Source organism: Misgurnus anguillicaudatus, chromosome 10, assembly GCF_027580225.2.
Source record: "Misgurnus anguillicaudatus chromosome 10, ASM2758022v2, whole genome shotgun sequence".
NCBI lineage: Eukaryota > Metazoa > Chordata > Actinopteri > Cypriniformes > Cobitidae > Misgurnus > Misgurnus anguillicaudatus.
This window is the reverse complement of record NC_073346.2, coordinates 2,394,354-2,406,418: the sequence shown is the minus strand read 5'-3', so window position 1 is coordinate 2,406,418 and position 12,065 is coordinate 2,394,354. Positions and strand designations below refer to the sequence as shown.

The 12,065-nt window shown below is 36.5% G+C and overlaps 1 protein-coding gene across 1 annotated transcript in view; it reads right to left on the bottom strand.

Moving 5' to 3' along the window:
* The window catches only part of lars2 (leucyl-tRNA synthetase 2, mitochondrial), an 86,810-nt gene that overhangs the window by 9,837 nt on the left and 64,908 nt on the right, over window positions 1-12,065 (bottom strand). The window contains exons 11-18 of the mRNA XM_055209917.2: window positions 11,684-11,799; window positions 11,312-11,595; window positions 6,895-6,993; window positions 5,076-5,213; window positions 4,521-4,624; window positions 2,712-2,894; window positions 1,440-1,609; window positions 59-136 (exon numbers count right to left, since the gene is read on the bottom strand). Of these exons, the coding sequence (XP_055065892.2) occupies window positions 59-136; window positions 1,440-1,609; window positions 2,712-2,894; window positions 4,521-4,624; window positions 5,076-5,213; window positions 6,895-6,993; window positions 11,312-11,595; window positions 11,684-11,799 (1,172 nt within the window). The remainder of the gene's footprint in view (window positions 1-58; window positions 137-1,439; window positions 1,610-2,711; window positions 2,895-4,520; window positions 4,625-5,075; window positions 5,214-6,894; window positions 6,994-11,311; window positions 11,596-11,683; window positions 11,800-12,065) is intronic.

Below are 12,065 nucleotides of genomic sequence, written 5' to 3'. Positions count from 1 at the left end.
AGTTTAGAAAGCTTAACTCATTTATAGTAAAGCAGACAGATGATCACAGGAGACTTACAGAGAGTGTGTTGGTCAGGCCCATCAGCCGAGAGATGGCTGCGTTAAACAGGAAGTCCTCTGTGAAGTGATCAGTGACCTGTCAACAAAAATCTGGTTTATTTACACTCCAACACCCAACAAACTATCAGTTCGCCTGAAACTTCCATTGCAAACTCTTTCGTGAGAGTAATATCTTTGAACACCTATAAAGGACAATACAGCTGAAGATATACTCAAGCATACGCTTCTAGCTATATGTATTTACATAGTTCAGTATGTCTCCAGCCCGAGGCTCTAAAACATAAAAAACTACCTACATAAGCACAAATCGGACAGTAATTGTTTTTCATGTGGATGTCTGAAAAAATATGGTGTATAACAATTTTCCTACCATAGAAGTCAACGGTTACAATCAGCTGTGTGCTTACCATCATTTATCAAAATATCTTCTTCTGTGTTCATCAGAAAAAAGAAACTCAACATGAGGATGAGTAAATGATGACAGAATATTCATTTTAAAGTTAACTATCCCTTTAAGAGTGTAGGTTTCAAGTATTTTAATCTAATTATTACAAAAAAAAGACCAGATTACCCAATATTTGTGGCATATTAATAACAGTCTAAAAATCAATGGCGAGTGACGTCAATTTCTGTGGTTGTTCAGTTTCTGCTTGAGTATATGGTAGCATTCACTTCTTAAATTATATTTTTAGTTAGGATGCCGTCTATGCAGGCAAAGGACGGCAAAGCAGTTTTGAAAAAGAGCTTAAATGGTCACCAGATGTCTCATTAAATCCTGAAAATAAATAAAGGTAAAGGAAGATGCACTATGTTCCAGTCAGTGTCGATGCACTTTGGACAAAACATTTCTTGTGAATAAAAGTGTGTGCGTTAAGTCTTGTGTAAACACAACAGGGATCCTGTTGGTGGTGAAAGCTCCTCTTTTGTCATGATTTGAGATAGATCACCAATTTCCTCTGAACAGTTTAAGTCAATATCTGCTTAAAGAAAACATCACTAAAGAATAGGCAACATCTGTCCCCGAGAGGACCTGACTAAAGAAAGAACACAGCTGATTATAATGGCTTTTCCCAGCAGAAGATCAAAGACTTAGTGGCTCTGAATCGGATCAACCGCAGCCCAGGCCTTTATACCAGCACAAAATCAATCTCAGCCCCTAGAGAGGCTATTTATACTGTGCCAAAACAGCACATTCCACATTTACGTCACTTTCACATTGTACACGCCCTCTGTTAAAGAAGTAGTTCACCCCCAAAAAATTATATTTGTAATTGTCATCTCCTTTTACAAAACATCAGATGTCACCAGGACCTGCAATGCACAACTTAAAAGTCAGATAGAGGAGCAAAAAAGACAGAAATGCATATGTATTGTTTCACCTGTGTGATTGTGTAGTTTTTGTTTTCCCAAATCTTCTTGGCTTCGGAGCGCTCTCTCTTGTTCAGGATGGAAGGGTTGGGCGTCTCCTGACCTTCCCGTACACTTCGTAGTTTGGTGAGCAGCCCCCACAAACGGGCCTGCCATCTTAACACCCCTGGGATGGCATCAGCTACACACACAAATCATCATGTTAATCGAATCACATCCATATTTTAAATAATTCATGGGCATCTCTATGACCACTTACAGAACATAAACTATTCATATTGGACTTGAATGTAAAGGTCAACAAACTTTCCACGTCTTTATCTCACTGCATCTAGTGATATTTCTCTGCATTGCCTGTATTAACTCCAAGTCACTTTTGCTAATACAAACATTTAATACACTGTCAATATATGAATGTTTTATCTGCTTATGTCCATAATGCTGGAAAAAAACATCAAAATGTAACTTCGCAGCAAATACATAGTATACATAGTCAAACTATTCTAAAACAGTGCAGCCTTCATCTTATGTGCACCTAGGGTTAGATGGTGAGACAGTGGTCTCAGTTGGTTTGATGATGGTTTCACTATAACAGGGTTCCCACACCTTAGTTAACTTCAAATTCAAGGACCTTTCAAGGACTTTCCAGGTCCAATACCTTCAAATTCAAGGCGCAAATCTGGGGGCACGTTTCAAGTGAGAGCAAGGTTACATCGTGTTAAGATATATTGAAACAGTTCCCTTTTGAGGAAAGTCGTGCTGCGTCACTGTGGAATGTCTATATCAAATTCAACCAATGGTGAGGCTTAACGACAAAGACAGGGTGATTCTCGAGCCAGGAAGTATATCGCTATCTGAAATTCTGCCAAAGACGGCTTTACAGGGACGCAGGAAGTATGGCAAGAGAGACGCAGCGTCTCGTTCCTTCTCAGAGAACAACAGTTACATACGTAATCCGAGACGTTTTCATGTATCAAACACAACTATGCAAAAAAGCATTTTGGTATGAATCAACATTCGATATAAGCATTTAAAGCTTAACGGTTTAGCATGTGTGCTTAAAAAGTCGAGAATTTTTATATTATCCTACACTAGACAGGGAATAATATGGCGCTTTTTCAAGAAAACCTTTTGCATAAAATAGATTCAAGCACTTTCAATGACCTGTATCTATGTATGTATATTTTCAAAAACTTCCCAGGGCCTTGAATTTTTTTCCCCAGATTCACAAACTTTCAAGGATTTTAAGGACCCGTGGGAACCCTGCTATAAACTTTACTCACTCTTGACATCCCATAAGATATCCTGCTCAGGTGGAGCAGCGTACAGAAGGTACAGCCGCATGGTATCGATACCGTACTGCTGTACGACCTCCTGTGGGTCCACGCCATTGTGTTTAGATTTACTCATCTTCTCCCACGTCACCTGCAGTCGGCTCCCGGTGGCTTTCTGAACAGGCTCCAGTCCTGCCAGAGAAAGAGAGAGAGAAAGGCCTTGTTTACATCCAGTATTAACAGCCGTGATCTAATCAGGATGTATTAGCATTTATAAATTGACAAATATGATGTGGTTGCAGCTTTGTATTTAGCATTGCCCATCTTTTGTATCGGATCATCTAAAAAAACAATGTTTATAACAGTCCTAAACAGGGTCTTATGTGTGAGGAGAACCGCATGTTTTTACAGTAATAAGCATTTCTCCCCTACACACACACAGAGACGTTATAATACCATCATCAATACCATTACAGAAATGACATGTGTTTTTGGAGCCAATTCAAATGCTCAGGCTAGTCCGTTTACCTTGTTGCCTGGCAACAATAAGGACGGTCTAAAATCCAGGACCCCCAAAAAAAACGGACATGGGAAGTGAAACAGTGAGAGGATGAAGGGCGATTAATGTGAAGCAGAAGAAAAAAATGAGAACTGTTTGTAACCTGACTGTTCCTCAGTCACCTTTCAGTTTAGTCCTGCATGATATTAAGGGAGAACTGCCATTGCGATATTTCATTTTGCTGCTGTGTATCTTGCGATATTAGAAATACTGAATGACTTCACCAGATGAATTGAAAAGCTCTCACAGACTGTAACACTGGCAAAGGCATCCCAAATAATTTTCCTTTTGAAAAAAATACTCTGTTCTGTGATGTGCATTGCGATGTTGAAACTTTGTGCATCTCTAGTTTGATTAAAATTACACGCACACACGCACACACACACACGGTTCTGGTGGTTAGGGTAGACGAGGATAATAAATCTTTTTTTTTTTTAATTTGTTAAATTTCATTTTAGCTTAAATTGCATTTATCATATTTGCATTTTTCAACCATTCATTAAGTTTCATTACAGTTTTCAATTTCAACACAGAACACAGCATTGCACAGTTTTATTTGTAAAGTCTTTCATCTCAGAGGCATTTCTGGACTGGATTTAAATAAGACAAATGTATTTTATGTTCTTTATGTACAAAAGTGTGAACTACTGTTAAACTAATGTTGATCTGGTAACCCTTTAATTTTTAGGATTGTGTGTACATTTACAGTTTAATTGCATATTTATTTCTCAAAATCACTCTTAAATTTCATGTTAATTAAATGTGCACTCAAGTTATATTGGGCATATACTGACACCTGGTGGCGTATACACACCGTCACCTGAAAAGCAAAAGTTAGTTACTTTGTTAGTTTGTCTTTGTAGAAGTTCATTTAACAGTCAGCCATAATTAAGTTATTCTGAGGAAAAATGTCTTTAATTGAAGAAGGTTTAAGTTAACAATAGCATTCGGTGGTCATGTTGGTCATTCAGCAATAAAAGTCAGTTCATTCAGTGGTCATGTTGGTAAAAACCCTGACAGCTGTGTACTTGGTTAAGGAATGATTAAAGCACTAAATCAAGAAACTTCAGCACTATTAACGGATTATAAAAACTGCCTTCACCTCAGCAATTGACTGCAATGAGGCGTTTGCCAGTCTTATGCCCAAAACTGATTATTTTACAATTTTTTTTATTTAGATTTGTTTCACTGTTGTCAATGCAACATTTCCAGTCTGATGTCTAGCACCCACAAAAAAATAAAACGTGGGATGCACAAACCTGTGAAATCAATCTCATCTTTCTTCAGGTACTGGCCAGTCTCTGCCACCCTAAATGTTTGCCCCTTTATTAGACCCTGTACCAGAAGCTTTTTGAAAGGCTCCCTAAAAAAAAAAGATGAAAGTACAAAAAACATCAACCATACATAATGTTAATGTTTTTTTTACAGTATATGATCCTTAAGTGACAGCACTTTATGGACATATTTCATCTTTACATATTTATGTATTTGAGGCTAGAACCGGGGTTCATTTACAATCTCTGAATCATCCAAGTTCAAAAATAAATAGAAAATTGTGAAAAGTGAAAAGTATGAAGCCACAGAGCAGCCATACAATACAAATCCATATAGACTTTGCAATAACAAAATGTTACAATGTATTCCAGATATAATATTCTTTTTTCTTAAGCAATGTTATACTATGGAAAAACTGTCTTTCATTTTATATTATTTCTCTCTTATTTTATTTGCCTCTTTGCCTCATACAATGTCTGTGTGTGTGTGTGTGTGTGTGTGTGTGTGTGTGTGTGTGTGTGTGTGTGTGTGTGGAGTACCTATGTGAAACCATGCCCTGCTCTTTGCAGAAGTGACTGAGGAAGCGTGCATAGTACAGATGCATGACAGCATGTTCCTTTCCACCAATGTAAACATCCACCGGCATCCAATGATCTGCCTGAGAGCGATCGAATGGCCTGCGAGAGGAGAGGAATATCACTGTATTATGTTTACTACACTGTATGATGATACGTGTGTGTGTGTGTGTGTGCCACAAAGGGGCACTCATGTACAGACACAAAGTCTAAAACATACTGTTGAAGCATTGTATTTAATCAGATCCTCACACAATAAAGAATTATGTGAATGTTTTGAAATCATTACCTTAGTTTTATATATAGTCAGTGACTTTTTTTTAAGGATTTTATGTTCATAAAACAATACATTGTGACTTCACAGTTCACCCAAAAAATTAAAATACTGTCATAATTTTCTCACCCTTATGTTGTACTAAACCAGCATGATTTAATTTTTTTTTTCTGATAAACACAAAAGAATATATTTTTATAAATGATGGTTAGCACACAACTGACTGTAACTATTGACTTCCAGAGTAGAAAAAACAAATACTATTGAAGTATTGTGATAAATGGTAAGCACCGAGTTGACGGTACCCATCCAATTCCATCATATTTGTTTTCCTACTATGGAAGTCTATTGTTACACTCAGTTGTGTGCTTACCATCATTTATCAAAGTATATTTTTTGTGTTTATCAGAAAAAAGTCATACAGGTTTAGTACAACATGAGGATGAGAAAATGATGACAGAATTTTCATTTTTGGTGAACTATCTCTTTAATTATTGGTTCGATTAATGCCTTGGACTTTTTAAGATCTTGTTAAAATTCTTAGCAAGAATTGAAAAGAAGTGAAAAATATTTATAACATTTAAAATATATTATTGAAATAGATTAAAATACAAGTAATAGGCTGAAGAAGGTTTAGTTTAACAATAAAACAAAGTCCCTTTAAGGCATTCGATGGTCATCTTGATCATTCAATAATAAAACTCAGTTCATTCAGTGATCATGTTGGCAACACCCCCTGGCACTAAATACAGAAACTTTAGCACTTTTAATACATTATAAAACTATAGATTTGTACATCCTCTTACTTCTTGTGCCATCTTTTTAATGCATTTGCTTCACTGAGATTGTCGCAGTGCATTCTGGCATTAGCCGAAGTTCTGTTAAGTTCATTAAGTTCTTATATTGACGTCATTTAATTGGGAAGTAGAGGGCTGTAGTCCAAACCGTCCAAAGGCGCTGTAGGCTTTGAAAGGGGAATTCTGTTAAAGAAAATCGATCGCTTTGTATGAATTTTGAGCTTTAAGTTTTGCATGTATTATTTATGCTCTAACAGCAACATTACACACTAACTAAAGTTGGAATCAGGAAAAACAGGACCTTTAATCCTGACCTGAGGCCAATCAGAAATACCGTTTTTTGGCAGAATCCATTAAGAGTTTGATAAAAAGAAATGCTAATTTACAAGAAAACATGTCAGAGGCACATAGAGGGTTTTGCATCTGTGCTCTTCATATATAACTTCATTTCTTCAGAATAAATATATGTGAACATGACCATAAATGTTCAAAAATGACTGCAAAGCAATTTGAAAATGACACATACCACACTATTGAACACTTTTTACCGTGAATGAGTAAATGATACGATTTTGATACAGACAGTAAGCCTTTACTATAATGCCCTTAAGTGACTAATGACTCCTCAGTTCTCTTCTAGCATCTATAGAAACATCACAGATTTGGACAATCTCTACAAACACCTGGTGTGTGAGTAAACATTTCTCCTTACCTCAGCAGGTTGTGTGGGTCAGTGTATCTGAAATAGTACCAGGATGAGTCGACAAATGTGTCCATGGTGTCCGTTTCTCTCTCCGCAGGACCTTTACACCTAATGTCAGAAGAAAGACATATTATGAAAACCATACAATATGATAATGAGAATTTTTCAGCATGAAACCAATTTCAAACAGCTAATTTTTATAGGTTATAATTGTAACAGTTCATAAACTTCTGAATTTACCCAAATATAAATATCATGCTTGTACTGTGGTTTTAAATGCATTTCATGAGACAATGCAGAATATGTCTACCATGTAATATGTTGTCCCTCACTTTCTGTTCAACCTCATTATTCTGTAACACTTAAAAAAAAAGTATATGATCCCGGATGTCACATCATTTAAGTCTTTTTACCACATGGTTCAAACAAGTCCTTAAACTACACTGTGCTAAAACATTTAACAGTTTAAATGCACTGCAGGCTTCATGTTTAAAGTGGACATATCATGAAAATCTGACGTAAGTGCTATAATTGGGTCCCCAGTGCTTCTATCAAGCTAGAAAATGTGAAAAAGATCAACCCAACAACTTAGTTTTGGTAAACCAATCTTTGCAAGCATGTGAAAATATAGGTCATTGATATTTGCCTCCCTTTGTGATGTCAAAGGGGGATAATACCAACCCTCAATCTACACTATCCAACCACAGCATTTAGTGCAGAGAGTAAAAATAATTGACAGCAGATTGGAGTTTCAATTTCAACAAACCATCAGTGTTTGCATTTCATCAGCTCATTTGCATTTTAAAAGGACAGACCAAAACGTCAACTTTTTATCAATCCTACAAAGTGGCAATTTTAACATCTTGTAATAAATTATCTAAATGATATTTTGAGCTAAAACTTTTTACTTCTTAAAAAGAGTCTTCTGAAATGTCTCCTTTAAGGATAAAAATCCTTTAGAATGGCTGTTGTAATAACAACCCCCAAACACGTGCCCACAAGTGTCAGAATGACACCATACCAAAAGCATACCCAAAGCAAACAGTTCCTCATAGCCCAGGCCATCTGTCAGTTTACAATCCGGTTAAACTTAACAAGTCTCTGTAGACTTCATCTAACCATCAGCATCAGAAGAAACTAATTAATGTTCAAACCCTTCACCCAGTGTGAGCATACTATACTGTACGTAAGAGTGATTCTGGTTTTTCTAATGTCAATCCCAAGGAGTGTGGCCGCTCCCCACACTCCAGCCCGAAAGAGTCCACCCTGTCTTTGATAATAAGTCGAACGCTCAGACAATCCTGTCTATTGTATCACGGGTAGCGTGAGCTAAGCGCCTCCCGGTTGCTTAGCAACAGGACGAAAGTGTAGCAGGTTAATTCTTTGAATACCAGGTGCCATTTGAGAGACTAGCATCCTTATATCCTATGCGTAATGAGGTGCCTCACAGGAGTGTCTTTATAGCAGATCCACGCTATGGGATTAGGGGCTTTTATTTATGCTTTATCAAAAATGAGATTTAGCTGATTATTGCTATTTCAGGCCATTATTGACAAAATGGCTTGGAAATGTGTGTGCGGGCTCTCATGAGACACATACTGACTGGAGACTGCAGGTCAGGTGATGACAGTCGAGAAGTGTTAGGAAGTCAGGAGATTCACAGACAGTCTTTTTATATGAAAGCACGAAAAAAAGTTTGTGAAAGATACTACACATCTGACCATCTGGCAACCCCAGACTAACACATGTTAGTTAAGGTGGTAGGTTGTTGACATTATGTGATCCTGTATTATAGCAGCACATTGAGGTAATTCCTTAAAATAATGTGAAACATTATAGAAGATTGACATCTACAGGAAACCAGTCTTTGTGGCTGCTGTTTTGGTGTGATGTATTCTTATGCAATTGTGTGTCTCTGTGTGTGCATTACTTGGCTCAGATTCAATTAAACTTATAACCACAAGGCCAGATACAATATCACAGCTGAGGAAATGATTCCTCTTTCTCTGAAAGACAAGGCAGATAAGCACAGATCTCTCGGCAGTCTCATTCTCTCTCCACAGCCGCTCAGTTAAATGCATTTCATCATCGAAAAAACTAAGGTGATTTACTTTTGAGGTATCAGTTGATAAGAAATGAACCAATCTTATTGTTGACAAGAAACCAAACTTTAAGACTTCCGAATCCTAATTATAGTTTGGGCTCTTTAGACAGAAATGATGAAAATCAGAATGTAAAAATCCAATTCATCCTCCGTGCACTAAGAGGACTTGGCATAAAAAAATCAACATGGCATTTAGCGCATTATGTGGGGAATAAGCAGATTTGAAGCAAAAGTATGTGATGAACGTATAATATGTGCTAAAGAGCATTCATTAATATCATTATTTCATTTTTGAAATTGGGGACGTTTAGTGGCTTTTGCATGTGAGCTCCGTAAATACAACCTTGTAAAGTGTTACCAATTCAATATTTACATCTTTTCTGTTTTCATTTTTAACTTTTTAAAAAAAAAAATTAATATTAAATAAAATCAAAGAATATTTTAAAGATTTTTCTCTGACACAAATTACCTTTTTTAGAATCAAAATGCAAAACTCAAAGTGAAAATATTCAATAAAATTGTATTTATGTAGCGCTTTTCACAATTGTTTAATTGTTTCAAAGCAGCTTTACATTGATAAAATCAAGCAAAAAAAAAAAAAAAAAAACAACAACACAAGTACACTGTAAAAATTAATAACTAAATCTGACTTATAAAAAGTACAATGGTACTTTAACTGCAAAACTCAAACAGAAACTTTAAAGATAAATAGCGTTTAAATTCAAATTTTACTCTTCAAATGCAGTCCCACGCAAAGCATTAACTGAGTCTACTGCCTAGTTAGTTATGTTTACCAAAATCATTCATGTAGTTTCAACACAAAAAACAAACAAACAGTTAATTTCCTTACAAATTTAAGTGGATTATACATGATAAAATGAAGTTGAATTACTCAATAATGTGTTCATTTAGAATTACTGAAATTATTCACATTGTTATGTTATTTTAACTCATATTTAGAAAAAAAAACAAGAATTCAAAATGTTTAATACGAATCACGAAAAAGATGTGTATATAGTGGGCACCGTATATTCAGGCATATTGTGTGTGTTTTACCATGCGGATTAAACATGCCATTAAATCGCTGTGCATATGCTTAGTTTCGGTTCCTCCTTTGAAATGTAAACAATGCATACAAAACTCATTCACGCGTCAGCTTGTATGGACTAAATGTTGCTTACTGCTCAGCTCCATGCACAGAGTGTAGATGCCGAGAGAGAGACGCATATTTCACCTGGACAGCAAGACCCGGCACTCGTGGGGCAGTACAAGCGACACACAGTAGCCTATATGTACAGATCTAAAGCCAAGATTCATCCAAACAGTTGCTAGGTTTGTCTAAATTTTTGGTAATTTTTTGTATATTTTGAAATATAATTAAAGGCGTATGGGCTCACCACAATAACCATTGTATTTGACGTAAAACTATGGTAATACAAATGGAAATCAGTCTGCCAAAAACATGATTAATATGCTTTCACTATATTATAGATACTGAATTTGGGATTGTCCTTAGCTGTCAGTTATAAGCATCAAAATTAAAAGAAATAAACATTTGAAATAATATCAGTCTGTGTGTAATGAATGAATATAATATACAAGTTTCACTTTTTAAATGGGATTAGTGAAATAATCAACTTTTCGATGATATTCTAATTATATGACCAGCACCTGTATATTGTATTGGGAAGTGTTTCTCCACATAAAGCGTTAATCTGTCTCACGTGGAAGTTACCGATCAGCAGCGCTCTGCACACGGAGTACGTGTGAAAGCACAACGGGTGTGTAATGGATCTGTACTGCATGTGCAAAACAGACAATATAATGTAAAATAAGTTTTGTTTTACCACCAAAAAGATTTTGGTTAAAATGTCAGCAGCTTTCAGCAACTATGTCACTCAGATGATTGCTTTTGGTGGTCAGGGACGGTCTATTAATACCCTTCACACTGGGAGGGTAAAATCTCTAAGCACATTTTCAGTCACTTCATGACTCAGTGGTAATAATGATCCCTGCAGCCTCCTGGGGACTCCTAGAAACAAGTCACTTTTAAGTCTTAACTCCCATGGTGTCATGAGATTTGAAACACTGAGATCTGAACACTGAGTTTCATTGAGATCTGGCCGAATCTGTCAACATTGCACACAACATAGTGGGAGTTCAGTGATTCATACAATTACTCAAAGCTTTGATCGAAATAACTTTTTGTCTTTGAACCGTATAAAAGGAGAAAACAAAGACTTAAAAAGCGATAAATGAATCCAACCTGCAACAAATCCTGATTGCACGCCACAAAACAAAAGACAAAACGAAACATCTTACCTAGGACATTGGCATCTCAGCCAATCCTGTGCCATCTTTAAAGGTGATGCCCCTTTCCCAGTTAGGGAGGGTATTTTAGGTAGCATGACTGGTAGGTCCTCTTCTGGAACTGCTACAGGCCCACATGAACTGCAATGAATTATGGGAATGGGCGTGCCCCAGTAACGCTGTCTCGAAATTAACCAATCACGTAGTTTTGTACTAGTGAGGTATCCACCCACTTTCCTCTCCTGGGCTTTTTGGGTAATAGAGTTAAAAGCTTCTTGTCGGTTTTGACCTGTAAACTCAGCAGGAATGTTGATCACAGGTTACAGTCTGTAAGATATGTCCAATATACATGATGACTGTATAGAGCTGTGACGGTGAGTTTACCTCAGCTGAGTTTATTAAAGTCTGAGATTCATCTTCATCTGTCTTCAGAACAGAGCTCCAGCTCACACCCAAAGACTGAGCCAATTCTGCATCCTCTTTACTGCTATCTGGGATGCCTGTTTAAAAACAAAATAAACATTTTATTTGAAATTAACACACAATACATCCATTGGATATACACAGGACTGGTCTTACAAAAAGGCTATGTTATAAAGAAGTCATACATTTAAAACATTCACACATGCCGTAATGACACACTGCTGTCTTACTGGATAAAATATAAATGCAGATGTAATCAACAAAAGATTCACAGACAAACGAACAGGTGCGCTCTGATTGAAAATAATTAAATGCAAACAGCCTTTCTCTGATACAGGAACAC